General features: G+C 42.3%; 1 protein-coding gene across 20 annotated transcripts in view; it reads right to left on the minus strand.

Annotated features, from left to right (window-relative positions):
* The window catches only part of ABLIM1 (actin binding LIM protein 1), a 290,842-nt gene that overhangs the window by 44,335 nt on the left and 218,719 nt on the right, over positions 1-27,788 (minus strand). For 12 of the 20 annotated variants that reach the window (XR_006887430.1, XM_046652354.1, XM_046652358.1 and 9 more), the window contains exons 7-9: positions 6,441-6,528; positions 3,256-3,314; positions 745-825 (exon numbers count right to left, since the gene is read on the minus strand). Coding sequence is in view for 19 of the 20 variants with exons in the window: in XM_046652354.1 (XP_046508310.1) it covers positions 745-825; positions 3,256-3,314; positions 6,441-6,528 (228 nt within the window). In the remaining variant the exon portion in view is untranslated. The remainder of the gene's footprint in view (positions 1-744; positions 826-3,255; positions 3,315-6,440; positions 6,529-27,788) is intronic. The other 8 variants (XM_046652363.1, XM_046652355.1, XM_046652360.1 and 5 more) reach the window with 1 other exon arrangement.

Here is a 27,788-nt window from a genome sequence, read left to right on the forward strand (position 1 = left end):
ATCTGTAAAAGGGGAATAAGGATGGCTACCTTAGAGGAATTCTTAGGGAGAGCAACTGAGAGTACACGTAAATCCTCCAGCCTCTGCAGAGTAGGTCCCTGATCTCATTTGTTTCCTTTCCCACTTCACTACTCCATTCTTGAGCCCAACCACTTCCTACCTGAGCACTGCTGTTCCCTGGCCCTATGCTCCTGCTGTTCTTTTCACCAGGCCCACCCCTTTCTTGTCATCTCCACATGTTCAAATCTCATCCAGCCTCCAAAATTCAACTCAAAGACCACTTTTCCCAGGAAGTGACCCTGGAGACTTTTTCCTTCATCTGACATTCTTTGGTCTATCTGACCCATATCCGGTCATGCATTTCTATGCCATTTTATAATTATTTATATGTTTTTTCTTCCCTACCAGTCTAGGCCTAGAGCATCTAACCCAGCATTAACTACACCTGGGTGCTCAGCAAATACTTGTTCAATGAACAAACGTGAACACAGGACCAAAAGGGTAGCTTCTAATGTGCTCATTTTAATGAAGACAATGCTTTAGCCACTGCTCTAAATGAAAACATTGATCAGAGAAGAAATAGCCAGAATCAGGATGTGAGATACACTCTGTGGGGTGAGAAAAAGCATCTGCCGCTGCAGGAGCCAAAGAAGTTATGTGGGAAAAGCAGCACACAGAGGGAAAGCGACAGAAGCCTGGGGCCAGCACAATGGCTCTGAGCCTCAGCCTGGACACAGCGCCAACCTGCAGAGACGGAGACCGTCCTGTGCGTCGAATCAGACTTTTGGGATAAAAGAAATCGGATGAAGAACGACGAACGTTTGGCTGCCGTGAAACATGAGAAAAGGTAAGAATGAACAAAGAAATATCCTCAATTCAGAAACACTATCCAAAAAAAAAAAAACTTTCAGGAAAACTAATTTGATAGTAATCCCAAGTGGCGTTGCTTTAGTTGATACGTGCGTGTGTGTGCGTGCGTGCGTGTGCGTGTGTTTGGGGGCCCATGTTTAAAAGCATATTAACTGGTCTTCCAGTACATTTGTCTATGTTCCAACCCCCAGCCCTTCCTTTCCATTTATTTTGGCTTAGACATTCTTACATATGAAGAGTAAGAAGCCAAGGAAGCCAATGAGAGATGTTCTTAAGAATCTGTTGTTATAAACGCCCCACGAGTTCTTAAATATCAAGAATGTGGATTACTCAGTGGGGTTGCTGAAAGATTCCTAAAACATTTTCATTTTGCTATGGTAACTGCATTAATGCGAGACCCAGTGAAAGGCCTGGAAATCTTGGCTCAAGATTTGTGATCTGTAGACACACCCTTAAGAAAGTACAAGATTTATTCCCTTATTCAAAAACTGATTCCCCTTTAAACCCCACCAATGTCAGCATGTCCCCCACCCGGGGCAGACTGGAACATCTTCCCCATGGGGGTGCACCATCCTTCTCACTACTGGGCTTCCCAAAGGTGAGTGAGCTGAGGGCTGGCCTGACCTCCCAAGTGGTAAATGTTGGCTTTAGGAGAAGAGCTTTGGAATTCTCTAGAAAGCTTTTACTAAAGGAACGAAAAACAATAGCTCCTCTTGACCAGAATGAGTGGAAGTATTTCACTAGTTGTTTTCATAAGCTTATCCAGAGAGTTCCATCAAGATGTGATCAAGAGTGTTGATTTTTTAAAAAAAAATCATTTTAGTAACACGATCTGCGAACTCAAGCAATCCTTACAGAGAAAAGACACACATTCCACGCAGTCTGGCCTCATTAGCATTCCTCCTTTTGTCTACCAAAAGACTTCATCAGGGATGAAGGAAAAATGATAATTCAAAAAACTAAAAGTACCACTGTAGAGATAGTGCAAACCACTATCTACTTGGGTGGTTTCTGGGCAGCATCCCCTAGCTGTGTTGTGAATTTTACATTCTTATGATAAAAGTGACAATAAGTACTATCTTTAATGTCCCACTATTTTATAAAGATAACCCATTTCCAAAGCATCTATGGTTCCTCAAAAATCCCAGAGTCTGGCCCTCAGACACAAGTGACTGTTCTAGTGTGGGCCTGCCTAGTCGATGGACTTGATGGTTATATTCACACATGCTCAAGTTGAAGATGCATGTCGGAACAGAGACCAAAACCATTCTGATATCGGCATATAAATTCCTTTTAAGTTTGTCTTGTCCTTACTCAACTATTCTGAGAAAAAGTAGTTTTTCCTCCACTTAAAGCATGCTGTACCGGGTTTATATACATGGCTCCGTAGGCCTGCTCGTGGCAGATTGAGAAGAAATGATACCATACTCCAGAGTCTGGCCTCCAATATAAATTCAGGCCATTCTTTTCCCTGAGACACCAAGTGGAGTACAGTCCAACTCCAGTTTTTCCAAGGGTACCACTGTGTTAGTTAAACGGAGAGACTGTGGACTGGAATCCAGTCTGATTATTGCTCTGAAAAATACTTCACAGCCCAGGTCAAAAACTGGGCCATCTGAACAGAATACGGATTATGATAATGACCTTACAACTGTGCATAGCCCTTTGCTTCTGAAAGAGACAAAATATTGTCATCTGGAGGTCTTCTGAGACTTGACTAAGACCAGGAGAAAGCTTTAGAAGTTATAGATAAAAGGATTTATCCTTTTGTTCATGTGCTCCATGTTCTAGGATAGTTACTAAAACATTTTGATGCTACCTAAGAGTTAAGTTACAAAACCATCCAGGGCTCTTGTCCACCTTGACACATCTGGGATCATCATTATTTCCCCCAAAGGTTTTATCTGACAAACCATCAGCTTTTGGAGATGGAGGCCACTCAGTGAATTCGGATTTGAGAGGTCAGTAAAATGTACCAAGAGTGGAGCAGTGAATGCAGAGTTTGGGTTGGAGTGGTTACAGAATAAGTACAAAAAAAAAGGTCTGGTAAGGAGGTCACTAGATGTTGGATCTAGAACTTGATGAATCATTTTTTCACATCTGTATGATTTGACTTTTCCCTTGATTGCTTTCCTAAGGACCCGACTAGTGAGGCAAGGCTTACTTTGTCTAACATAAGCATTTGGAAACAAAACCCACAATCAAAGGGAACCTCCTTTCCTGGACAAATGGTTTTTCAATGGCTTTTCAATGGACAATGGCTTTTTTTGGTCTGCTATAGAGAAAAAAAGTAATTTCACCCAAACTCCAGTCCCAAGAATTTGTGACTATAAAATATAGGGCCCGCAAATGCACGAGGCCTCACAGCTCTAATTACTTCCTTACCCGCAGCTTTTCCTCAGTCTTAGTAGATTGCTTACAGTCGGGATGCCAAACGGTGGAACCTGGCAAGACATAAAGCACCACTCAGAGTAAAGGAACTGGAAAGAAGGCATAGTTCTATTAGACAGAACTTTGAGAATGGTTCATATCCCTCTTTCCCCATAACAGGGAGTGTTAGAGCCCTATGGCCAAGTGAATTACGACAACTCCAAATTCTGCGTGAGTTTTCCTCATCCAGTCTGAGCTTGTTCTTTAAAGGTCATTATTGTAGACCACAGAGACCACTAACTGGGCACAAGGGTATTTTGACGCAAGAGATATTTAGTTCTTGACTGGGTGTGTATTTTTTTTTTTAAACCATATTATTATCCTTTAGAAGTAATGTCTGTGTGCTTACTACAAGCTGCATGTAACTTCAGAAATATGGGCCACACGCCATGTTTATATAACATCAAAACAAATAAGCAATTTAGATGAGGGAAATAAAGTCAAACCGCGCAGTCTACATCGAAAAGCAAAACTCTCTGAATTCTTCTGTAGATCCAATTTTACACACAGTCATCTACACAGACAGGGGAAGTCAAGCCAATCAGTAGAAAGGCTGAAAATTATATTACAAATCCCAGTTTCCTTTAACTTCCAACCTTTTAATTAACAACAACAAAAAAGTCTCCACTTTTAAACTGGTGAAGTTACTACTTAAGTGTCATTTTCCACTCCAAGGTCAATGGCCCTCTTTCTCAGAGTATGAAGCCCTTTCACAGACAGAACCGATGTCAGGAAACTCAGCAAAGTACTTACATCCAATAGAAAACTCTTATCTTGTGAGAATGCAAGCCCGCCTCTACTATTTTGAGTGTGTAGATACATAATATATGTCATTTATACGATTGGGGAGAAGACCTATACACAAGTCCCAAGTTCACAAAAGGGTATGTTCGAATGTGGGGATGGGCAGGCAAGCTTGAGGGAGCACTCAGAAAGACTTAAGCAAATCAAGTTACTAAGTTGAAAGCAGGGAGTAAATATATAAATTTAACAAGAATCTCAGTATGAATATTAGACTTTCTCCATTTTATTGTTGAAATCTTCACCTCTTCCAGCAGCAATCTGTGTGGACTTGAAAAGTCACCAAATTAAAATAACTCGAATTATTTTACACCACTGAGCTAAAATAACACTAAATTAATGACTCAGAAAATACATTTTATATCAGAATAATATTTTAATCCCTATTTAACAATCCTTTCTATCTCGCTTAACCCAGGTCCAAAAAAAAAAGAAAATCAAACAAACAACCATCAGGCAGACACACAGTCTCTTCAGCACTAACATTTACTCGGAGGCTGGCTACAAAGCACAGGAAATCCTCTTAACGTGCAGGGCCAAGGGGTCAGGGGCCGGGCCCGGGAGCAGCGTTCTCTGTGAAGGCTCCATTGAGCGGGAGTCCTTGGCCAGAACACCAGGTTTGTACACAGTGTCACATTGTTCTCCAGAGGTCAGACACCCAAAGAATGTGACTCAGAGGGAACATCAGATGTTGAGGAAGATGAAGCTGCTCATTCTTCAAGGATGTGCTGAGAGGGCAGGCAAAGAGGACCAAAGCCCAACTCTAGAAGAGATTTATAGCAATGCTGGAATTCTGCACGGAGCCCATCTTAACAGACAGTTGTTTATTTGTAGTACGAATGTGCTGTATTGGTGCCCAGCTTGAAATCACTCTCTCTATTCAGCTTCCAGAACCATGTGAACGTGCAGAACTACACCCAGAGCCTTTGAATCTCTGTTCCCAGCAGACGTAGGGTTGACGTGCGCTCCTGTGTCTTTGTGTTTGAGCTATAATTAACACACTCAAATCTAAAACAAAGCCTGGAGACCAAATGAAGAATAAATCGGCTCCATGCTGAAAATGCAAAATGACACCTGCCTATCGCTACTGCAGATTCACAGCCTATCCTTCGGGAAATGTGTCACATAAAGCCCACATGAGACCATAGATTCAGATGCTTGTCACTTGCCTTTATGGGGTCCTTTAAAATTCAGTGGATTTTTTTAATCTTAATTTTTCAGAGTGATCATTCCAAAGCTAAAGGATGTTTGGGTTGTCAATTTCTCACACAGATAGCCTTTTTTAGGGGAGAGTAGCTGAAGCTTTGCTTTAATACTCAAGAATCATTTCTGTAGACTTTTCTTAGTTGCATAAAAACAAAACTGAGAGCAAAGCAAACCATTCATTAAAACTACACATAGTGTTACGTGCAAAGAGAAACGAAGACACAACGCGCAAAGGCAGATGAGACCCAGTAATTACCGAAACTGAACGAGCAAAAGCTCTTACGGTTCTTGCTAATTTTACTGATAAGCCCTTGTCTATTTAATGACTCTTTTCCCAGCTAAAAATAGTAAACCGCTTGCACAGATGGTGCTGTTTGACTGGAAGAGAATCTTCCCCTAAAGCTCTCTGAGAGGCTCCAGAATTTTAGAGGAGACAAAAACTAAACATAGTTGTACACTGGGTAAATTTCTCAAAATCATTTTCATTAAAGAAAAATCTAATGGCCTTCTGGTAATGGATACTTCGTTGGCTCCAGAAACTTCTCAATTTCTCTTTCAGGGACTTTGGGTGTGTTTGCTCTTACTCTTTCAATATGAGAGCTATGTCATCTTCATGGGATGAAGTACGTCCGTGATACAATTCACCAAATATGAGATTTTCTTCTTCCTGAAAGCCTGGCTAAGAGCAGCTGAGAGACCTAAAAAAAAACCTTTCTTGCAGCATAGTGAAATGAGAAAAGACAAGTAGCCATACAATAAGTTGCACATCTAGAAATGCATTCTCCCTTTTGATCTTTTGTTTCCCAAACACATTCCCGGGGAGGGTTGGGAGGAGGTATTGCTAATTTTCACTCTTGCTTTACATCTAAAGCATCAACATCCAGTCCTATTCATTCATTCCAGAAGCAGCACAGTTCATTCGTTAGCCTCAGGGGCTCACTGCCAGCATGTCATGTCAATTGCTCAGCTGATTAATATTAACTGATGAGGTCACTTTTGGCCACGTTCATTTTGGATCTGGGTAGCCTCACAGCTAATGAAATGCCTCCTCCTCTAAAAACAGTCAAGCAAACATAGCAAGGTTTTCCTTCCCCAGCTGGGGAGAACTTATTGGATTCTTGAGACCATCTTACCTTGAAGATACATTTCCTCTCCTTCTGTGAACATCTGGTTGCATCTGCTGCATCGTGCACAGCTGGGGTGGTAATGTTTGTCACCTGCCTGCAAGAGAAGAGGTGGGGAATATTTAGTCTACTCCTGGTCACCGTTCTCGGCCCCTTTTCTGGACTTGGGGATTTGCAGGAAAAGAGAAGAAGCTGAGGCAGGAAAAATAATTGTCCAATTGACCAAACTTTCTACACCAACAGCCCTAGAAGCTGACGCCAACCCACTGGAACTGGGAGGGGCTCAAAGACCAGCTATTCGTGCCTGCTGGGATGGGGCTGCCATGCTCCTGGGGTTTCTGGCTTCCCTTTCTCTCTTGCCTTGGGCTCTCCTGGATGGTTGCCAATCACACCATGTTCCTGAGGTGGGTCCACTCCATCTCCCAAAATCCCCAACTCATAACATCCGAATTGATGTTGGAAGCTAATGTCAGTTTGTACTAAAGCAATAAAAAGAAAAGATCCTATTTAGCAGGTTCTTGCTTTCTTAGCTAAACAGTCTGAAAATAATGAAATCTACCCAGCATACATCAAGACGAGAAAAACCATAGTAAAAGACACCGTCCACTTCTTTTATCTCAGAAGGAGCTCAAGTTCTCTTCCATGCTGCTTATAACAATCTTTTGCCAAAGTCTTATGTTAATTGTTTTCTGAAGAAGGCATTTTATTGAGGTGGCTCTGCATTATTCATGGGCATTTCACATCCCTAAATATGACAGATGCCATCACAGCAGGTGTTGACTTCCCCACAGCAAAATGTTACCGGACACAGGGACAATTCTCTAGACAGGTGCCAAGTCACACTGAGTCACACTCCAAATACATGCCTGACGAAATGAAATCCTTTTGTTTATAGCTTAGCAAAAACTCTCACCACCTAAAAATTATCAAATGTACTCTGCAATTAAATCAACCGTGAAAACATTTCTTCAGCATTAACCATGTGCAAGGCAGTGCTGAGAGTCCAGAGTTAAAAGTGGCTGCATTTTGTACCTACGTAAAATCTCACCAGGAAATCAGAGGTCGTATAGTGAATCCTTTCCCACACCTTCCTGTGGAAACTACAAAAGCCACTTAACAAGCAGAGTGTGAGACGGTGGTCAGCTACTCAAGATAATCAAGTAGAAAAAAATTGAAGTTATTTAAAAGTAGAAGCCAGGAATGAAATCTTTCCAGTGGTGTCTGCCAGAAAATTCCAGAAGTGGAAATCTTGTTCTTGTCCACACAGTATTTTTTATTTATTTTTTTCCCAGGGGGTGATGGGAGAGTAGAAAATGTTAACACAAAGTAGCTCCTTTCCTTAGGCCATCCGGGGTCCAATGTGAGGAAAAGCAGGAAGAGAAAAGATATTACTCAGTTCTAGGGGCTGGCCCTGTGGTGTAGTGTTAAGTCTGGTGCTCTCCGCTTTGGTGGCCTGGGTTCACAGGTTCAGATCTCGGGTGTAGACCAACACCACTTGTCAAAGCCATGCTTAGGCGGTGACCCACATGCAAAGTAGCGGAAGACTGGCACAGATGTTAGCTCAGGGCTAATCTTCCTCAAGCAAAAAAAGAGGAAGCTTGGCAATGGATTTTAGCTCAGAGCTAATCTTTCTTGCCAAAAAAAGAAAAAAAAATTATTACTCAGTTCTAAGCCACATTTGCTCAGCTGGGATGTCAACGCTGGGAGGTCTCAGGCAGTTGAGATAATCTCTGGATTCTCAAGGAAAATGTAAGGGAAAGAATGAAGGCCCCTTGGTAGGAATCTTGTGTAGTCTATAGTGAAAACCAAACTCCTCAGTAAGCTAGGAATAGAAAGAAATTTCTTCAGATTGATAAAGTATAACTACCACATTTAGTGGTGCAACATTAGAGGCATTCTCATTAGAAATGGGAACAAGATGATGTACATTTTCACTAATGTTTTTCCACATTGTTTTAGTCCTAGCCGATGTGATGTCAAGAAAAAAAATAAGCATGAAGGTCACTAATAAAAGAGTTCAATCAACTAGCCAGATAAAAAATTAACATACAAAACCCAATAGTTTTCCTATTCACTAGCAATACAAATTTAGTCAGTGTAATGGGAAAACAGGACCCCATTTGTAATAGCAACAAATAAACTTCTCAATGCAAGGTCTACACAAGGAAAACTACAGAACTTAACTGATGGACATAAAAGACTTAGTAACATACACTGCTTTTGGATGAGAAAACTAAATATTGTAATTTATCTAACATGAGCCTATTAATGCAATGCATTCCCAATCAAAATATTCACAGCTGTTTCCTCTATAGACCTTGACAAGCTGATTCTATAAGTTCCCATGGAAGAAAAAGATGCACAAAAATACAAAGACATTTTTTTAAAAAGAGAGAAGCAATGAGGGGGGATTGTCCCTTCTCAATATAAAAATTTATTCCAAGGCTAAAGTAATTAAAGTGCTTTAATATTGATGCACGAATAGAAAATAAATCAGTGGAACAGAAGAGAAGAAACAGTTGCCCAGCCATCCACACAGGAATAGAATTCAGTTTTGATAAAGGTGGCATTTGAAATGAGTTGAAAAAATGGATTATTCCATTAACAATGAAGATGACGGGTTCTCCACTTAGGGAAAGGCACAGTCTAGACTCCTAAGACATAACCTACACAAAAACGAATTCTAGAGAGTTACAAAGCTAAATACAGAAACAAAATTATAGAAATATTAGAAAGACATATAGGACACTATTTTTAATAAACTTGGGGTAGGAAGGCTTTCTTAAGCAAGGCAAAACCTAGAAACAGTAAGGACAAATATTGACTGTGCACAAAAAAATAAAAATCTCTAGACATAAAACAAAGTTAAAAGAGAAGTAACAGGAAGAAAATATTTGCATGCATTTCAGACAAAAGATTATTATCCAGAATATATAAAGAGCATCTATAATGAAAAATAAATGGCAATGTGGGCAAAAGGCAATTTCTAGAGGACATGTAGATAACCCAAAAAATAAAGAATTAGCTCAACTCCACTAGAAATCAGGGAAACACAATTTAGAAAAAAATATTTCTGTTCATCAAATTGCCAAAGATAAAAAGAAGACTAGTGTGAGGAAAGAGGCATTCTCACAGTGTTGGTGAGCAAAATTCTGTTTTTTGGAAGGCACCTTTGGCAGTATTTATTGATGAGGAAGCTGAGGGTTGGAGAGGTTTAGTAACTTGTCCATGGGCACACAGCTAGGAATGGTGGGGCTAGGATGCAAACCCAGGCAGTCTGGCTCTGGAATATGTGTTCTTAACTAGAATCATAACTAATAACCATACAGTACTCCACTGCGATAACTACCTCACAGTGATGTTATTAGGGTGAATGACCAAGTGACACTTTGGAAATGGTGTGACAGACTGCATACGATAATGATAGGAATAACAACACAGTAACTCTGCACAGAGATGGTTCCTGGGCCATTCACAAAAAGAAGGCTTGTTAGTGCGGTTTGGGATGCTGTCCCAAGGACAGGCACAGGAGAGTAACTGTGTTATATGAACTGTCACACCAGATGGGTGGACGATACATCAAGGTCCCATTGGCAGGGATTTGCTCTAAAAATTAGCAAAAACACTGCTAAGAAACAGTATCATCATAATGCCAGGGACATCAGTCTTAACCCATGCACTTGCTTCATCCCACAATGCCGAACATGTCAAGAAATTCAGTGAGCCAGAATCAAAGGGCAGTTTCACTGCCATTCAAAAGCTTTTCTGTTTTTGTCGCAGTGCAGGCCTGGGGAGCCACAGAGTCAGGTGCTCAAGGATAAGGGAGCTCCTCCTTTGCATGTATGGGCAACCCCCTCTCTGTTTCACTTCTTCTTACACTGGTACCCATGACGGTTCCCAGATCAGCTTTGTGCACAGGACCAGAAAAAAGTACCAGAGCTGAACACAGACACAGGGTCATATGCAAACTAACCCCCCAAAAAACGGATGTAGTTGAATCAAAATCATTTAAATTGGGTCATTTTTAGAAGAAGGAAAAGTATTTCAGATCATGAACAAAATGAAAGTCTAAATAGTACCCATATAAGAACAGATGATAAATATATAATTCATTGTGGAGAGGGGGCTACTGATACAGACTTTAAAGCACAGTGGGCTTTGCTGTGACAGGTGATCCCATGAACAGTGGGTACCAGGTACCTGGCCCCAGGCCCAAACCCTGCAACTTGGCTCTGCCTGAGTCTGGAAGGCCAGATGTATTGCCAGGGCTCACCAGAGCTCTGTTGTCAATATTCTCCAACCATCTTTGTGCCCTGCTATTTAAAAAATTACAACCTTATTTTCTTCATTTTCATATATTCAAAATGCACATGTTAAAAGCCCACATTCTGGCTGGCATTAAAATCCACAGACAATAAACAATTTGCTTTTTTAGCTGAGTTCTGAACTCCTTGTGGATCTGGGGTGCCCCAGGAAAGGGCTATAATATTTGGAATCAGGAGATTTGGCTGTCATTCCTCAATTTCTTATTCATGGGACCTCAATTACGTCACTACTTACCCTCTCCAAGCCCCAGGCCCCTCATCTGTAAAAAGCGAAGGCTGGACTAGACAATTTTTTTTTTTTTTTAAAGACTTTATTTTTTCCTTTTTCTCCCCAAAGCCCCGCGGTACATAGTTGTATATTCTTAGTTGTGGGTCCTTCTAGTTGTGGCATATGGGACGCTGCCTCAGCGTGGTTTGATGAGCAGTGCCATGTCCGCGCCCAGGATTCGAACCAACGAAACACTGGGCTGCCTGCAGCGGAGTGCGCGCGAACTTGGCCACGGGGCCAGCCCCAGGGACTAGACAATTTTGAGTCCCATTCAGCTGTAAAATTCTGATTCTGTGTGAAATCCCCTATCTCCACAAGCTGACACAGCAGTGTGAACAGAAAAGCAATCTGGATAGAGAGAGGAAACTCTTGGTGGCAGGAAATGGAATTTAATCGAAGACCCCATAGTGTTTGATACCCAGGAGGGACTCTGCTGCCCTGACTGAGCCCTGTGCCTACTCTAGTAGACCCCTGGGAGGAAAGAAAGAGAACTGTCATTACGCCTCATCCTTGGACAGATCATCTGCTTAGCTCCTGGACAGCTAACTGTCCTTTTTAGTTTCTCTTTCCCTCCTTTCTCTTGGAGCGCTCTACACCTGACTCGAGCCCAGGAGATGTGGAAAACAGCCCTGAGGTCAACCTTCAGCCATTTATAACTTATGCCCTACCTACTTCCAAAAAGGCCTTGCAGATGCTTATCAGAGAAGGCCATGATCAACTGGGCAATTGGATAACAACCTTAGAGGAAAAGAAAAATCAAAAGATTTCAAACTCAGGCAAACATGTTTGCTGAGATCTGAGTTTCATAGTAGATGAAGACAAAAGGGAAAATGGGCCACAAAAGTCTCACTGTGTGAAAAAATGGCCACACACAATTGTCACCAGAGGGGCAAGGGTTCCCGATTCTAAATTAATAACAGTCATCGTGGGCTGAACTTCCATAGTGTCTTGCTCTGTGCCAGGCATTGTACCAAGGACTTCAAGTGACTGGTCTTACACCGTCCCTGAGGTAGGTGCTATTTTATAGTTTCGTATTGCAAAGAAAGTAAACAATTTACCCAAAGCCCCCAGTGCTTGCAAACAGTAGAACTGGCTTTGAGTCCAGGTGCCTGACTCCAGGCCTCCCCTGCTACACTGCCTCGAACAGCACCAACGGAATTCTCATAGAGGGAGCTCAGCTCTGGACCAGAAAAAGATCTTCCACACTCATTTTGCTGATGTTTGGAAACGTTCAAGTAGTTGTGTCTTATATAGACCCTTGAGAAAAACTAAGGCTGTAGCACTGAAAGAAAATTGAATGAAGTCATTTCCACAGGGGAAGTTCAACTATCAACATCTAGGTTTGCAGTTTTCTTAAAGATCTGACTTGATTCAGAGATGGTGCTTGGAATACCCAAAGGAACAAACAAATTGCTTTCCTGTGCCCGTGACTCTTGCAAACAGCTCCGGTGGGTGGTGATTTCTGACTAAGGATATACAAACGCCTGGAAGTTAGTGAGCTGGCCTAGACCAGGAGTTTTCTAACTTTACTGTGAGCATCCAAGAGCCTTTTAAAAATGGGTTCAGTGGCCCTAAGGTGGGGCCCAGAAATCAGCTTCTTTGTTTATTTTATAAGTGCTGAAATGAGACTACGCAGATCATCATGAACTGGGGAAACACCGACCAAATCCCAAACCTGACGGTAGATGAGAAAACCAAAGGGAGTAACAAGGATGTGTTGCTTACACGGCAGGTGCATGGGTGGGAAGGAAGAGGCAGAATCACTCAAGTTCCTGTTTGACTCCTGCAGAAAGACAGGGCAGGGGCTGACTCAGCCTTCTTTGCTTTTGCCGTTTTTTTCCCTTGCAGTGGGAGAGGTTTCCAGTGCGGCTGGACTGGCTTGATCTCTAAGCTGGACACTCCCCTGTTTCAGGAGGCTTTTTTTCCCCTGATGCAACGTCCTGAACGGGCAGGATAATGAGGGTGTGCCTTGGCCCAAAGTTTGTATCCTGGGCAAAGGTGAATAAACCAGTCTGCTCAGGCAGCTTTCACAAAGCCCAGAGGGTCTATACAAGTCTGTGCAAAGCCAGCCTGCATGGATGAGAGCATCCTGCAGCCCCACCGCCTCACCAGCTACAACCCCTGCTCCAAACACATGTGCTCTGTCAATGGGTAGGGTGATAGCTTGTCAAGATGCACAAAATAATGCAGAGAGAAATACATCATTGCCTTCCAATATTCTGGTTTCCTTTGACCAGCTACTCAAAACAGAAAAGATAGCACCAACTCCCTTCTTTTTTTCTTTTAAATTATTTTACTGAAGTCATATTGGCTTATAACATTGTGTAATTTCAGGTGTACATTATCATTTATCAGTTTCTGTATAGACTGCATATTGCACCCCTAATAGTCTAGTTTTTATCCATCACCATACATATGCTCCCCTTTACTCCTTTTGCCCTCCTCTACACCCCCTTCCCCTCTGGTAACCACTAATCTGTTCTCCTTATCCATGTGTCTGTTTATCTTCCACATATGAGTGAAATCACATGGTGTTTGTCTTTCTCTGTGTGGCTTATTTTGCTTAACATAATACCCTCCAAATCCATGTATGTCATCACAAATGGGATGATTTTATCTTTTTTATGGCTGAGTAGTATTCCATCATATATATATATATGCCACATTTTCTTTATCCATTCATCAGTGATGGGCACTTCCAACTCCCTTCTTTTAACGGGGGGTAAAGAATGAAAAAAGTGGCAACATCCCAGCATATATAGTGGCTTTTTGCAGATGGTTATTGCTTTCCCATCTCCTTCCAAAGAATTAAGTGCAAAAACTTTAAAGCAGTCTTTGCAATTTAACAGTGCTTTATAAAAGTTATCTGTAAACATGTGCATTCCTAAAGTACCTAACCAGTCTCTTTAAATTGAGCTATAGATTCAATGCAATCTCTACTGAAATCCCAGCCAGGCTGTTGTAGAAATTAACAAGCTGATCCTAAAATGAATATGGCAATGCAAGGGACCTAGGAGAGTCAAAAATTTTTGAAAAAGGAGAACAGGATAAAGTTGGAGGACTTAAACTACCTGATTTCAAAACTTACTATAAAGCTACAAGTATTCAAGACAGCATGGTATTGGCATTGGAATAGACACATAGGTCCATGGAACAGAAGAGACAGCTCCAAATAAACCCACATATTTGTTGTCAGTTGATTTTTAATAAAGTGCCAAGGCAATTTGATGGGGAAGGGATAGTCTTTCCAACAAATGATGATGGGACAATTGGATAAACATAGCCAACCAAACCCTACCTCACACCATACACAAAATTTAACTTAAAATGGATCACAGCGCTAAACATAAAAGCTAAAAATATAAGACCTCTAGACAAAAACATCACAGAAAATATTTGTGACTTTTGTTTAGGCAAAGATTTATCAGACATTATACAACAGCATAATCCATAAAAGAAAAAATTGCTAAATTAAATGTCAAGACACCATTAAGAAAATAGAAAGACCTGCCAAAGACTGGAAGAAATTTCTGTACATCATAAGCACCTTACAAATCTTATCCCATCTGACCCTCCTGGCAACACTGTGAGGTAGGCATTATGTCCATTTAACACATGAGGAAATCAAAGCTTAGGGAGATCGAGGAATTGCCCTAGGTTACCCATGTAGCAAGGGATGGAGCCGTGACCTGAACTCAGGTCTGTTCAACTCTAGACTGTGCTCAGACCATTGGGTCCTACAGTCTTCTTCTGCAGCTCAGTCAATGAGGGGAGGCGCCAGCTGAGGTCTGCCCTGGCAGAGCAGATCTCCTATGACTTGATGGTATCATCTTTCAATTTCCTTCTTTTTTTTTTTTTAAGAATACAATCAAAAGTTTATTGTACAAAATTAAGGCCTTCAAAATTTACAGTTTGCTTAGGTTAAAAAAGACTAGATAATTTTTAAGTCCTTAAAACAAAAACAAACAAAAATTTTACTTTCACTATCCCGTCCCCAATTATTAAGATGGTGTGATGAAACGTTACGAAAAACAAAAATACTATAAATAACACCAAGTCCTTTAAAGACAACTATCTCAAACGTTTCTTGACCTAGGTGATCTTCATGGTATGGGGCAGCATGACCCTAAATCCTCGTAAAGTACCCTGGCACCTCCAGCCTGCGTGTCATTTTCGAATTCAACAACAGCAACGTTGTCTCTCCCAGGTACCGAATGTACTTCCTTGAAACCAGGAACTGACTACATCACATGGATAACATCATCTCATTCATCTCTTTCGGTAAGTTATTAAGGAATACAACATAGTTGAGAGGGTAATGGGGGACCTGAGGGTTTGGGGTTGAATGTCTCTGGGTGTTTGCTGATTTGGTATTTCCTGACCAGCTGTTTTGTTTGTGGTTGTTGCAGTCTATTCCACAGATTGGCTTTTTTCCTTTCTTTGTCACCAAAACTGCCATGCATTTTACATATTATATCAGATTGTTCTCCCTTACAAGGTAGGTAGAAAGCCTTGAATATACTTCTTTTTTTTTCCTTCTTTGGAGTAGGAAAGAGGTATGCCTTTATTTTTTTCTCTTAAGTAAACTTCTTTATTGAAGTATAACATACACCAAGATAAAATGCACAAATCGTTAAGTGTACAGCTCAATGAATTTTCATAAATGCAACACATCCTGTAACCAGAACCCGAATCAAGAAACAGAAGATTCCCTGCACCCAGAAGCCCCCTCAGGCCTTTTCCCAGTCACCATGCCTTCTAATCACTATGCTGGCTTCTGCCTCCACAGGCCAGCGTTACCTGTTTTGGAAGTTCACATACACGGAAGCAAATATGTCTGGCTTCTTTTACCTGACACTGTGAGAATTATTCATGACGCTGCGTGTGCTTGCGCTTCACTTCATCTCAGGATTGCACAGTATTCCTTTGGGTAATTATACTATATTTTATTTATCCACTTCTACCCTTGACAGGCATTTTGGTCGTTTTAAACTATTGGCTGTTTTGAACAGTGTCGCTGCGAAAATTCTCGCCCCCGTCTTTTGGTGAATCATGTAACATTTCAGTTGAACACATACACAGGAGTAGATGGTATATAGCAAGGTCATTGGGTACATTTATGTTCTGATTCAGCAGCTACTGCCAAACAGTTGTCCAAAGTGGTTTCGGCCTTTTATTACGATTTTAATCCGAGAGGAATTGAAGGAATTAAATAAGAAGAATCAAATTAACAGCGCTTTGCCAAATGGATTCCCAAAGTGTTTTTCTAACCTCTGTGAAGTGAATGATCCTTTTTTTAATAAAATGGGCTCTAAGTAAAAGCTCTGTAGTTTAATCCCATCAGGTATCCATTATTTCAGGACCTCCAGAGTGTCACTGAGCAATTTCAATCCTTTCATCCTCGTCCTTCTGTTGGTAGTATCCTTTGAACTGACAGGGAGATGTAGATGGAATGCAAATAGCCCTCATATTTAATTCCTAAACTGACTCAAGATCAGCAGGCAGGAGCTGGCATTGCCAGGATCACTCTGCATACGTCTTTCCATGAAGCCTCAAAAGTGGCTTTTTCTAGTCAGGGCCAAGGCTCACTGGAGATTTGGAAGGTTGAGGAGTTGAGCGGCTACTAAAAGATCTAATTTTTCCTCTCATGATTGAGTTTAAACATTTCTTATCAAGTATTTTTATTGTTAATAATACCCTTTGCATTTGTTCTGTAGTTGAACATTCAGAAAGCATGTTCACATTTAATCCACCCAAAGCTTCCTGGGTGGATCCTATTATTTTTGTACCTATTTACGGACAAAGAAAAGTCTTCAAAGTTACAGAGCTAGTGTTCAAATCTGGGTTGTTTTTTTTTAATTAAGTCCATTCTCCCCTGTCCCCAAACCCTGCTCCATGTCAAGAGTCAGAAAGACAAGAAATTACTTTGGTAGCTTGGATAGTTTAAAAATAATAAGCGTTCTTTGTCTCCTTCTTCCATAGATTATCATAAGGGAGTACAGAAGCTAACCATCCAGGCAAGAGCCGATGGATCTTTGTAAGGCTATCCTTTGCATAATAGCAACTCACTCACGGTGATGCTAATTTGAAATTTTCAACAAGAAAAGGGGCCTGGTTATTAGGATCTCTCTAAGAGGGGGTCAATTAGCTCGTTTTAGACATGTTATTAGGCTGCCCCAGTTTCTGTACGTGCAATGTCAGAAATGGTAAAAAGGTGCATGTTTGAGAAATCGGTTAGGTTGAACCCTGAAAGGAACTTTCAGAATGACTGGATACATGGGGACCTGACTGTTTTGTTCCCCTGACCCTCTGTATATTCTGAAAAGACTTTTATGGTATATAATGTTAAAAGGATATGAAAGTCTTGGTTCTGTCTAGCTCACAAGATTAGCTTGCTGTCTGGGTAAAAGAAATGTTAATTATTTATAAATTCACTTTGAGTAATATGACATGGGGAGATGAACTAGGTTGCAAAACACCAGATGACTCTAGGCCATTTTCTGTCCAAAGACTTATACTCTGAAAGGAATTTTAAAGGGGTTTCTTCAGGAGGTTGGACCTAAGAGGGAGAGACTCTCAGAATCCAATAGAACATTACTGTGAACATTGAGCAGGACATCAAGTCAGCTGCTGCTCTGCACGTGGTAAAAACGATCAGCATAGTTCCAGGGAAGGAACAATGAGAAACTCATCCTGTTTCTGGCTTAACACAACCTGCTTGCCAAACTCAGACACCACCCTACAGTTGAGGTCAAAGGTTTTACATCCTTTCCTTTCTTAACCCCAAAAGATAAATATTTGCCTTCAAGTTCAACACTCTTGAAACCTAATCCCAATGGAATAATTTTTGTCTCTTGTGCAAGGACAAACACAAGTTTTCTTATTACTCATGATGTCATTCTTGGTCTCCCTTCCAACAAAGAGCATGTTGGAATCAGGAATGTATAATAACAGCAATCCAGAGGGTCTCTTCCACGCCAGCTGCTCCAAGAGAATCAATGATCAATACGCATGTCCTGGTGGCCAAATGGCAAAATTAAACGCATGGGGGGCAGGGGGAGGAATATGGCAATACCAGATTATGGGACAAGTCCCCTTTGTTAATATCTTCATAATGACTTTGTAACTTGTAGGAAACACGCAGAAGACAGGTTTTGCAAATTAAAAATATTTCAGCTTGTTATATAGTATATAGCAAATTTGTTATCCCAATTCAGTGAGATTCCAGTTTGTCAACTGCTTCTCTTCACCAAGTTGCTACCTCTAAAGTATATTCCAGTTCTGTGATTTCCATCCTCCTCCAGAAATTACAAACATTTCCCCATCCCACCCCACTCTTTTTTCTTCCTCAGTATTTCTACCCTAAAATGACTCTCAAAGGACTTCATGGGAGCTGGATAAGACACAGAGTCTTGTACGTAGCCCGTGCCTCTCTCTGGAGTCTTGGGTGACCCCTTACAAGTTATTTTCCCTGAAACCATTGCTCTGAGTTATCAACTCTTTTACAGATGGTTCGGCTCTGGGCTGCCTACAGAACACTATCAGACTAAAAATATTTTTCCTTCCCCAGGGTTAGAGGAGCCTTCAGGGTGGGAACCAACACTGGAGCAGTCAGAAAAACACAGCTTGCTTTTACAAACATCCTTGTCTGATTTCCTCTCCCATTGTGGCTGGACTTCACCCGCTTTAACAAACAACTACGCCCTCCAGCCCAGGGTCTACAGAGCCCAGACTCTGTTGTTTCACTGCGAGCGGCAGGGAGGGGTGCTCTAGCCATCAATGAGTATCAGTTCTAATTGTCAGTAGGAAGAAAAAACAGTGAAAAGTAAATTCTAAGAAGGAGGGGAGATATATGAAAGAATTCAGGACTCCCAGGTTTGGCAATATCCCAAATCAGAGCCCATTTAAGGCAAGGCTCTTGCCTTTGGGTGACAACCAAAGCATTTCTGTACCCTACAAAGAAACAGATACATGAATTCACATTCCAGACCCCTGCCCTGGGTCCTCTGGATTCCTCTGGAAGTGCAGGCCTCAGGGACTGGAGTCAGGAGAAGTGGGGAGGGCTCTGCAGTGGGCGCCCTGCCAGCTGCACCTGCCACACCTCCCACCAGTCACAGTCAGGCAAAAGGGGGACCTGTCAGAGGGGAACTTCTGACCCTGCCATGGCTGGACACTGGGACCCAGATGACAGCCAAGCCATATACACCTGACTTTGTGAACTCTGAGTTCCATTTTGTGCAGTCATGTAGCTCTGTACCTTCAGAGTGTTAGAGTCGGCCACCAGAGCTGACGTCAAGCCAGAATTTTGCCTCAGGGCAGCAAACCGGCCTGAGTTCTAAGGTAAAGGCATTCAGGTACTCCTTAGCGAAGCCCACCGAACTTCGTCAAAGCCAGCTCCTCTGATGACAGACAGACAGACAGGAAAAGCCCAGCTTCCCTCGTAAAGTAGCCGCTCTGCTAAGAAATGCTGGTGGTGCCCCTTGGTCAGTCCTCTCTCCCCACTGCTCAGCAGCCTGCCTCAGAGGCCCTTTACTGAGCTGAGGACACTGAAAGCCCAGGTTAGTTTTCATTAACTACCACATGGATCCCAATACTCTCTGGATAAGTCTTTAATGTCAGCCCATTGCCTACTGACAAAAGCTGAACTTCCTAACCCTGGCCTTCAACAACCTCCACAATCTGCTCTCGACCTACTTGTGCAGCTTTAAAAAATTATAGGGCCCCCTTGAGAGAGGGTGGAGCAGGTCTGGGGAAGGGCTTGGGCCTCAGCACCTTTATAAAGCTCCCCAAGTGATTCCCAGGGGCAGCCCAGGTTGAGAACTTCTAGACTACAACGAGCTTCGCCAGCTCTCCAGACTTACGCATTCCCTTCGTTCTGCATCTATTTCTTGACTATACACTTTAGATACATTGATATAAAGTAGGCACCATTAATCTAATGCAATAAATTATATTATAACTGCTGGTTGCTTAACAGGTTTTCTCACTAGACTTAACTTCTCAGAAGCAAGGACGTTGTCTTAGCCATTTTTGTATTTCCAGAGTCCAACAGGTATTAAGCACGTATTAGGTATCTTTGGTAAAAACAGTCCACTTTGCATAATAAAATATCAATGCTCCAAGCTTGGCTCAAATGCTGCCTTCTCTAGGGAACTTTTCTTATCAATCTCAGCCGGACGTGATTCCTCGCTCCTCTGCACTCTTACAGCATTTATTTATTCCACTCATGCAGTGCCTTGAGCTGTAGATATTTATGTGTCTTATGACTCCCACTAACTTTTAAGTTCCATTAAGACAGGCACTGCGTCTTTTATAATTGTATATTATAACTGTAATTATACACTCAGCTAGCATAGTACAAGCACAAAATGTTAAATTCTTGTATAAAGAATTATACAAACTAGTAGACCAAAAATATGCTATGTAAGTATAGTGCTGAGAAAAATTATAGTGCTTCAGAAATACGGCAGAATAAATTTTTGAGAGTGAGCTATATCGGTGAAGCCACGTTAGGATTTTATTCTATTCTAAGCTATGTTTTCCTTCAAAAATTATTTTTACACCTCCCTCACCTCTTTCTAAAATAGTCTTATTTCTTGAAATTTTTCTCTTCATGCATTTCCTGGCAAAGGGTAATTCTAGTTCTTTCAGTATGCAACAAACAGGTCACGTCCAGAAAATACTCCCGACTCTCAGCAGAAAAACCAACTGTCTATATTCTACAATATTCCCTTCCAGCTGTTTGGAGCATTATAAAGTTTAAGGGCCTTCCTCTCCTGTTGGACCAAGCAGTTCTCCCTCTGCCACTGTCTCAAACTTGAACACAGTTATCAATAAACTATCTCAGGTGGACAGATGCTCTCTCAGCATCTTTCTGGAGCAGAAAGCCTGGTCCAGGCAATCCCCATCCAAGACAAGTCAGTTGCCTTCTGTCCAATTAAGACAGTAAAGCTGCTCACACTTCCTTGCTGCAGGCCAGCCATGATGAGCACAAGATGACTCGCATGAATCATGGGTGGAGGGGATACTTATTCCAAAAGTAATGAGTCTATTAAATAGGCAGGAGGCTGAACAAAATGCTGTTTTCTCCTGTGCGTAAAGAGGGCCAGAATTAATGATCTGGGGAAAGAAAATGTGTTACAACCCAATGCAAAGCACACTTGCTGAATATCTAGTATATACTAATGTCATGCTGCATCCTATAGGGGCCAGAGGCCTGTCTGCATGAGGCCAAAAGCCTTTAGGCAGGAGCCTTATTCATCTTTGCATCCTCAATTTGTTCAAATAGTAAGTTTTCAGTAAACATCCATTGAATGAAAGACTCGGCCTTTGCATCAAGAAGAAGGGACAGTGGTTAATTATGATTCAAGGGGTCAGAGAAGACTTCATGGAAAAAGGACCTGTAAATCAAGATTAGAAAGAGAACAGAATCTCCCTTTCATTACTCTATGTACCAAAACTCAAGAATTTTTTCCCTATTACTTACATTATAGTCAGAAGATATCCATCTGTACTACTCCATGCACCCTCCCTTTCCCCAGAAACCCCAGAAAACCAGACATTTCTTTACCTAAAGCTACTTTTCCATATAATTTCCATGTACAATGCTCAGGTGAAAGTTCATGTCTTATCTCTTGCACATTTAAATGATAAATGTGATGAATTTAGAAAACAAAAAGAGGCGATAGAAAGAGAAGAGAGAAGGATATTGGTTCTTCATTGCAGAAAAGCAGGTATCTTCGGAGAAAAATGTCCCTACCATGCAATATAATGGCTCAGAACAGGAAGAAATTAGCTTTATTTCAGTAACAGCCAGTATTCTACCACCTCTTAAATCAAGCAAAAATAATTATCACACACACGCATACAAAACCCACTGGCAGGCAATATCCGACAGTAATGATTTCACACTCAATTTATCCTGAGCTGGTTTACACCACATCACAGCAATTCCATCAGGTCAACATGCTTCAGTTCACCCCTTCCCCACCTTAGCAAATAACCAACAATAAAAGTCCAACTCAGCCTATAGCACTAATGTGCTTAGAGTCAATGTGAATTTAAAGTCCCTCACTAATTCTGGTGGCTGGTGAGAGCAAAGGGTGTCTCTCATTAACCAGGAATGAAAGAACCGCTAAATGGGTTCTTAGCACGTCCTATCTTTTCCAGAGCTCATAGATATAAGCAATCAATTTTTTCATGAAGGGTGATGAATTCAATGCTACTGAGAAATAGATCCTTCACCAAGAGACAGCAAGGATTAGTGCCCTGGCAGAGTCTACTTAGCTACTGAGATGTGCCAAGTTTGGGTCCTATTACAAATTTCCAAGACAGAGAGACTCTTAAAAATGTCATCACAAGCCTGAAAAGTTTTGAAATGATGCCATCTCTCAAGTGATTATACTCAAGGAGTCACTATGTCCACCTTTAAGCTGAATGGGCATCTCTTCTTGGATTATCTACAGATTAGTTATCTCAGGTGGCTTTCTCTAGGCTGCTCACAGTGGACCCAGAGAATAAAGTTATTTTTCCTTTTTTTTTTTTTAAAGATTGGCACCTGAGCTAACAACTGTGGCCAGACCTTTTTTTTTTTTCCTGCTTTATCTCTTCCAATCCCCCCAGTACAAAGTTGTATATCTTAGTTGCAGGTCCCTCTAGCTGTGGCATGTGGGACGCCACTTCAACGTGACCTGACGAGCAGTGCCATATCCCCACCCAGGATTCGAACTGGCAAAACCCTGGGCCGCCGCAGCGGAGCGTGCGAACTTAACCACTTGGCCACAGGGCTGGCCCCTAAAGTTATGTTCCAATATTAGCTAGAGACAAGCACAATTAAGAAGTGGAATGAGCACTCTGAGTTGTGAGCTGTTTTGATAATATATGCAGTCATTCCCTTGAATTAATTTTCATAGTTGAAATGGAACAGCACTTTTTCCAGCAGTGAGCGCATGAAAACGCACACAAAAAGGCATTCGAAGTACAGGAAACAGGCTTCCTTCAGGCCCTTTAGCAGAGTTTAAAACTGCTTCTACACTAGTGTGATCCCGTTTCAAAGCTTTAGTTTGAAAACTAAAATAAGAGGCAAAAAGCACCTGTCGTTGATATCTACCATCAAGGCGTCCTTGGGGATTAAAGATTAAATTACTAATCTCTATGCGCTTTCTGCCTGAATGCAAATACACAGACCTTTCAGACAAATCAAAACTCTAATAACACGCCTGAGGACATCGCTCAGAACCTGAAAGTGGGTTAGTCCAGGTAAATGTGCAGCGGATGGAAAAGAACAAACCCAGGCACCAGATCACATGAACAGCAAGTCAAGACAAATAACAAGTCAAGACAAGGGTCATTTAAAAGTAACGTGTGGCAGTGGCTACACCAAGCTCACAGATCCCCCAGAGACCATGTCAAGGCTACCATGCTCTTTTGGCGAGCCTCATCCTCCCCCAGCTCCAGACATGGGAGCTGCCATTCTCTCCACGACCTGCCTCTAGCCACAGCGAATGGTCCAGGCTGGACAGGTGAACGCATTGCAATGGGCTCTTCCCCAGGACTTCCTAATGTGAGCAGAGGAGAGAAGAGCCTTTTCTGCTGAGGTTGAGAAGCTCTGATCTGCTGCAGCTGTCCTTCTCAGGCAGGGAGAGCGGGTTTGTGAGCACGAGTGCCACACAGAGACAGGCCAACGGAGCTGAGAGCAGGCTGATGGCATCTGAGGCCCTGGCTTCAGTCACTCCTGTCCCCTGCAGCAGCTTGGTGATGTCAGTCCCTGTCTGCTTCAGCTGGTGTTATGGGTTGAACTGTGTCCCCTAAAAAGATACGTTGAAGTTCTAACTCCCAGCACCTCAGGGTGTGACCTTATTTGGAAATAGGGTTGTTGCAGATGTAATTAGTTAAAATGGGGAGACACTGGAGTATGTACGTCCTTAATCCAGTATGACTGACGTCCTCATAAGATAAGGAAAGGGAGACAGACAAGGAGAGAATGCCAAGTGACAAGGAGGCAGAGATTGGAGTGACACTGCCACAAGCCAAGGACTGCCTGGAGCCTCCGGAAGTTGGAAAAGGCAAGAAGGATCCTTCCCCAGAAGGCTCAGAGAGAGCCCGGCCCTGCCCACACCCTGAGTTCAGACCTCTAGCCTCCAGAACTGTGAGAGAATAAATGTCTCCTATTTTAAAGCCACTCACTTTGTAGGACTTTGTTACGGCAGCCCAAGGACACTAACGCAGCTGGTGTGAGGTGAGATTCTGTCACTTGTGACCAAGAGTGCTGTCTCAGAATCTGAAGTGGGCAGGCCTCATTCCTCAATTTAAAAAATTAAAACCTTTTTTGTATCCAAGTGTCTTGTGCAACATAAATAAGAGCTGCTTCCTCAAACTATTAAAAACAGGTCACAAACTCAGTCACAAACTATTAAAAACAGATCACATACTCAGCCTCAGTCCTTTATTTTTGCATTAATACAACTTTCTCCTGAGAAATTATACAAATAGATGGTGTTGCCTATCCGAGCCTCACACTGGATTCAGTGAAACCTTGAAACTCAACAATCAGTGCTGGTTCATTTCAGGGAAAGGCTGCCATTCACTGGCACCAATGGAAGGAAAAACTCCTGGGGATTACCAAAGAAAGTTTTCCTTCTGCTTCCTTTTCAATTAAAGTATCAGATATGCAAACACTTTTCTCATTAGCCTCTTTCTTTGCTGAACTTGGTAAGAAAATTCCTAGAAGTCTTGCAGTTCTGGCTGCTGCTTCTCTGCAACTGATATCTTAGACTTGCAAATGACTATAGCAGATGCCATTCCTGGGATTTCCAAGGTTCTCCTCAAAGAGCAGGGCTGTGGATTATGACAAGAAGGAGGCTCTTGCTCCTTTCCTCACAAACAGGAGGAAAAGCCTCAGAAGGAAGAACACTCTGATTTTCAGACAGAGGACAATGGACTGAATTGAATTGTGGCCCCCACAAGATATGCCCATCTAGAACCAAAGAATGTACCTTTGTCTGGAATAAGGGTCTTTGCAGATGTAATTAAGGATCTTGAGAGGAGGTCATCCTGGATTAGGGTGTTCCTTAAATCCAATGACATGTCCTTTTAAGAAGAGACAAGGGAAACAGATCCACACACAGAGAGGAGGGCCGTGTAAAGATGGAGGTAAAGATCGGAGTGATGCGTCCACAAGCCAAGGAAGGCCCAGGACTGCCAGTAACCACCAGAAGTGAGGACAGAGGTAGGAGACAGGTTCCCCATCAGAGCCTCCAGGAGGAGCCAGCCCCGCTGAAACTTTGACTTCAGAAGTCTGGCCCCAGAACTATGAGAAAATAAACTTCAGTTGTTTTAAGCCACCGAGTTTGTGGTACTTTGTCACAGCAGCCCCGTGAAACTAACACGGGGCATCTCTGAAAGCACAGACTTTAAAGGGTGAGCACAGCGTGTGGTGTGGGTCTACCTTGCTTACCGCAACCCACATGCCACAGCATTACGGAGAACCTGGAATTTTCACAGAAATCTCTTCAAACACGAGGTTAACCTTAAAATTTGCTCTGAATCCTTCGTTGCCATGCAAAACCATTTATTAACTCACCACATGTCCACAGCGCTGGGCTGGGAGCAAGCTAGGCTGAAGCAATCCCCCCTTTGGAAGGCTAACATGGAGTGCCACCAAGACATACAGGGCAATGGGAAGCAAACGAGACATCATCTTTGACATCAGCCAGCAATTACTTACATACATAGTTATTCTTTTGTATTTGGCATGATTTCTTGGTGGAAGGTAAAGAACGAGGCCATGATGTGGCCATTAAAAAAAAAGTCATAAATCTAAAAGCACCGACACTGAGTCACTGCCAAGTGAAGAAAGGGAAACTGTAGAACAATATGCACAATATGGTCTTGTTTGTATAAAAAAGAATATATACCCTCCCACATGTATCTGTGCATAAGAAACAGGAGAAAAGCAAGATACAGAACACCACATTCTGGATGACAAAATTTATGTGACTAAACTCCATGTTTACAAACATTTCTGTGGATGCCAAGGAAAATATAGACTGGACTCTCACAATAACCACTTCTGCAGAGTGGGGTTGAGGAGTGAATGGAGGATGTTTACTTTTACCTTCTACCAGGGTTGGCAAACTGCAGCCCATGGGCCAAATCTGGCCCGCAACCTGCCTTTGTAAATAAAGCTTTATTGGAACACAGCCATGTCCATTCATTTGCATCTATCCATGGCTGCTCTGGCCCTCCAACAGCAGAGCTGAGTCGCTGAGACAGAGACAGTTTGATCCATGACGCTGGAAATATTTATTATTTGGCCCCTTACAGAAAGAGTTTGCTGCCTTCGACCTTGAATGTTTCTATACTGTGCATTTAGTTGTTTATTCACATATTTATTTACAGTGAGCACATATTACTTGGTAAAGAAAACTTTTAAAGATTTTATTTTTTTCCTTTTTCTCCCCAAAGCCCCCTGGTACATAGTTGTATATTCTTCGTTGTGGGTCCTTCCAGTTGTGGCATGTGGGACGCTGCCTCAGCGTGGTTTGATGAGCAGTGCCATGTCCACGCCCAGGATTCGAACCAATGAAATACTGGGCCACCTGCAGCGGAGTGTGCGAACTTAACTACACGACCACGGGGCCAGCCCCAGAAAACTTTTAGAAGTTGTCTGCTTGGACTTTGGGAAGGGACCTCTGGGCAATTATCAGCAATCTTCCAGGAGGCAGGCAGGAACTCAGGAGTTTTTAGGATGAGAAGAAAGGCTCTAATGGCCTGGGAAAGGGAAGGTGTTCCAAAACAGAGAGAGTATGAAAAAAAAGGTTTGAGCAAAAACTTCTCAAATATCCACTGAATGCCTTCAGAGAAATCCACTCAATTCCCTAGCACCTTGCTTCCACGTAACGGCTTTAAGATTCCAAAGGCCTTTTGGAGATACCTGGGTTTTGTTTTTTTTGGACAATGAGCAGAGAAGTAGCTGAAGGCGGCAGCCTTGGGGGTTGGGAGGGGTGGAGCACTGAACTGCTCTGAGGTCTACTTTTGGCTCTCTCACCAATGGACTGTGCCTTCTTGTGTTTTCTGGGTCTCAGTGTCCTCAACTTTAAGATGGTCAGACTAGATTAAATCTATGAAACTTTTCTGCCATGATATTTCAAGGAGTCTAGAGCAGCAATTACTTTAATACATATAAACAGGTAGAAAAGAGATGTTTCCGGTTGGTGCAAGGCCAGGTCTGGGAACCAGCCAACGAGTCGCAGCCCATGTGGTTGTGAGTTCAGATTAGACAAGGCACCAATTAACAAATGGCTCTGGGCTAGAAGTGGCATGAGAGAACTATTAATCAGCCATACATTCCTTTCCGATACTCTCAATGCACAGCAGTTACATTGTAAATCACGAGACATGTTTATTAGTGAGTCCATCCAAGGCCACAATGCCCTTGCAGAAGCTGTGTTAAAAAGTCAGAGTCCTTCCAACCTTGCTCAGGCATGGTCAAAGGGACAATAAGTGGCTGTGATCTTTGTGATGGACAGAGAAGCCAGATGACACTTTGGGTCTCACTCACAGATTCCTCACAGAAGCCACAACTGAGCACTTCTCGGCAGTGCTACCTCAATGCTGGAAGGCCTTTTGAGTTCTCTCACATTCATAAATAGCATGTAGGCAGCACCTTCTTGCTTATCATCCCTTCCACTGAGGAAAATGGGAACCAGCTGGGTTGGCCCTAAAGCTGGGTGAAACTTGGTTATGTGCCCAGAAAAGCTTTGA

This window comes from Equus quagga, chromosome 2 (assembly GCF_021613505.1).
Source record: "Equus quagga isolate Etosha38 chromosome 2, UCLA_HA_Equagga_1.0, whole genome shotgun sequence".
Classification (NCBI taxonomy): Eukaryota; Metazoa; Chordata; class Mammalia; order Perissodactyla; family Equidae; genus Equus; species Equus quagga.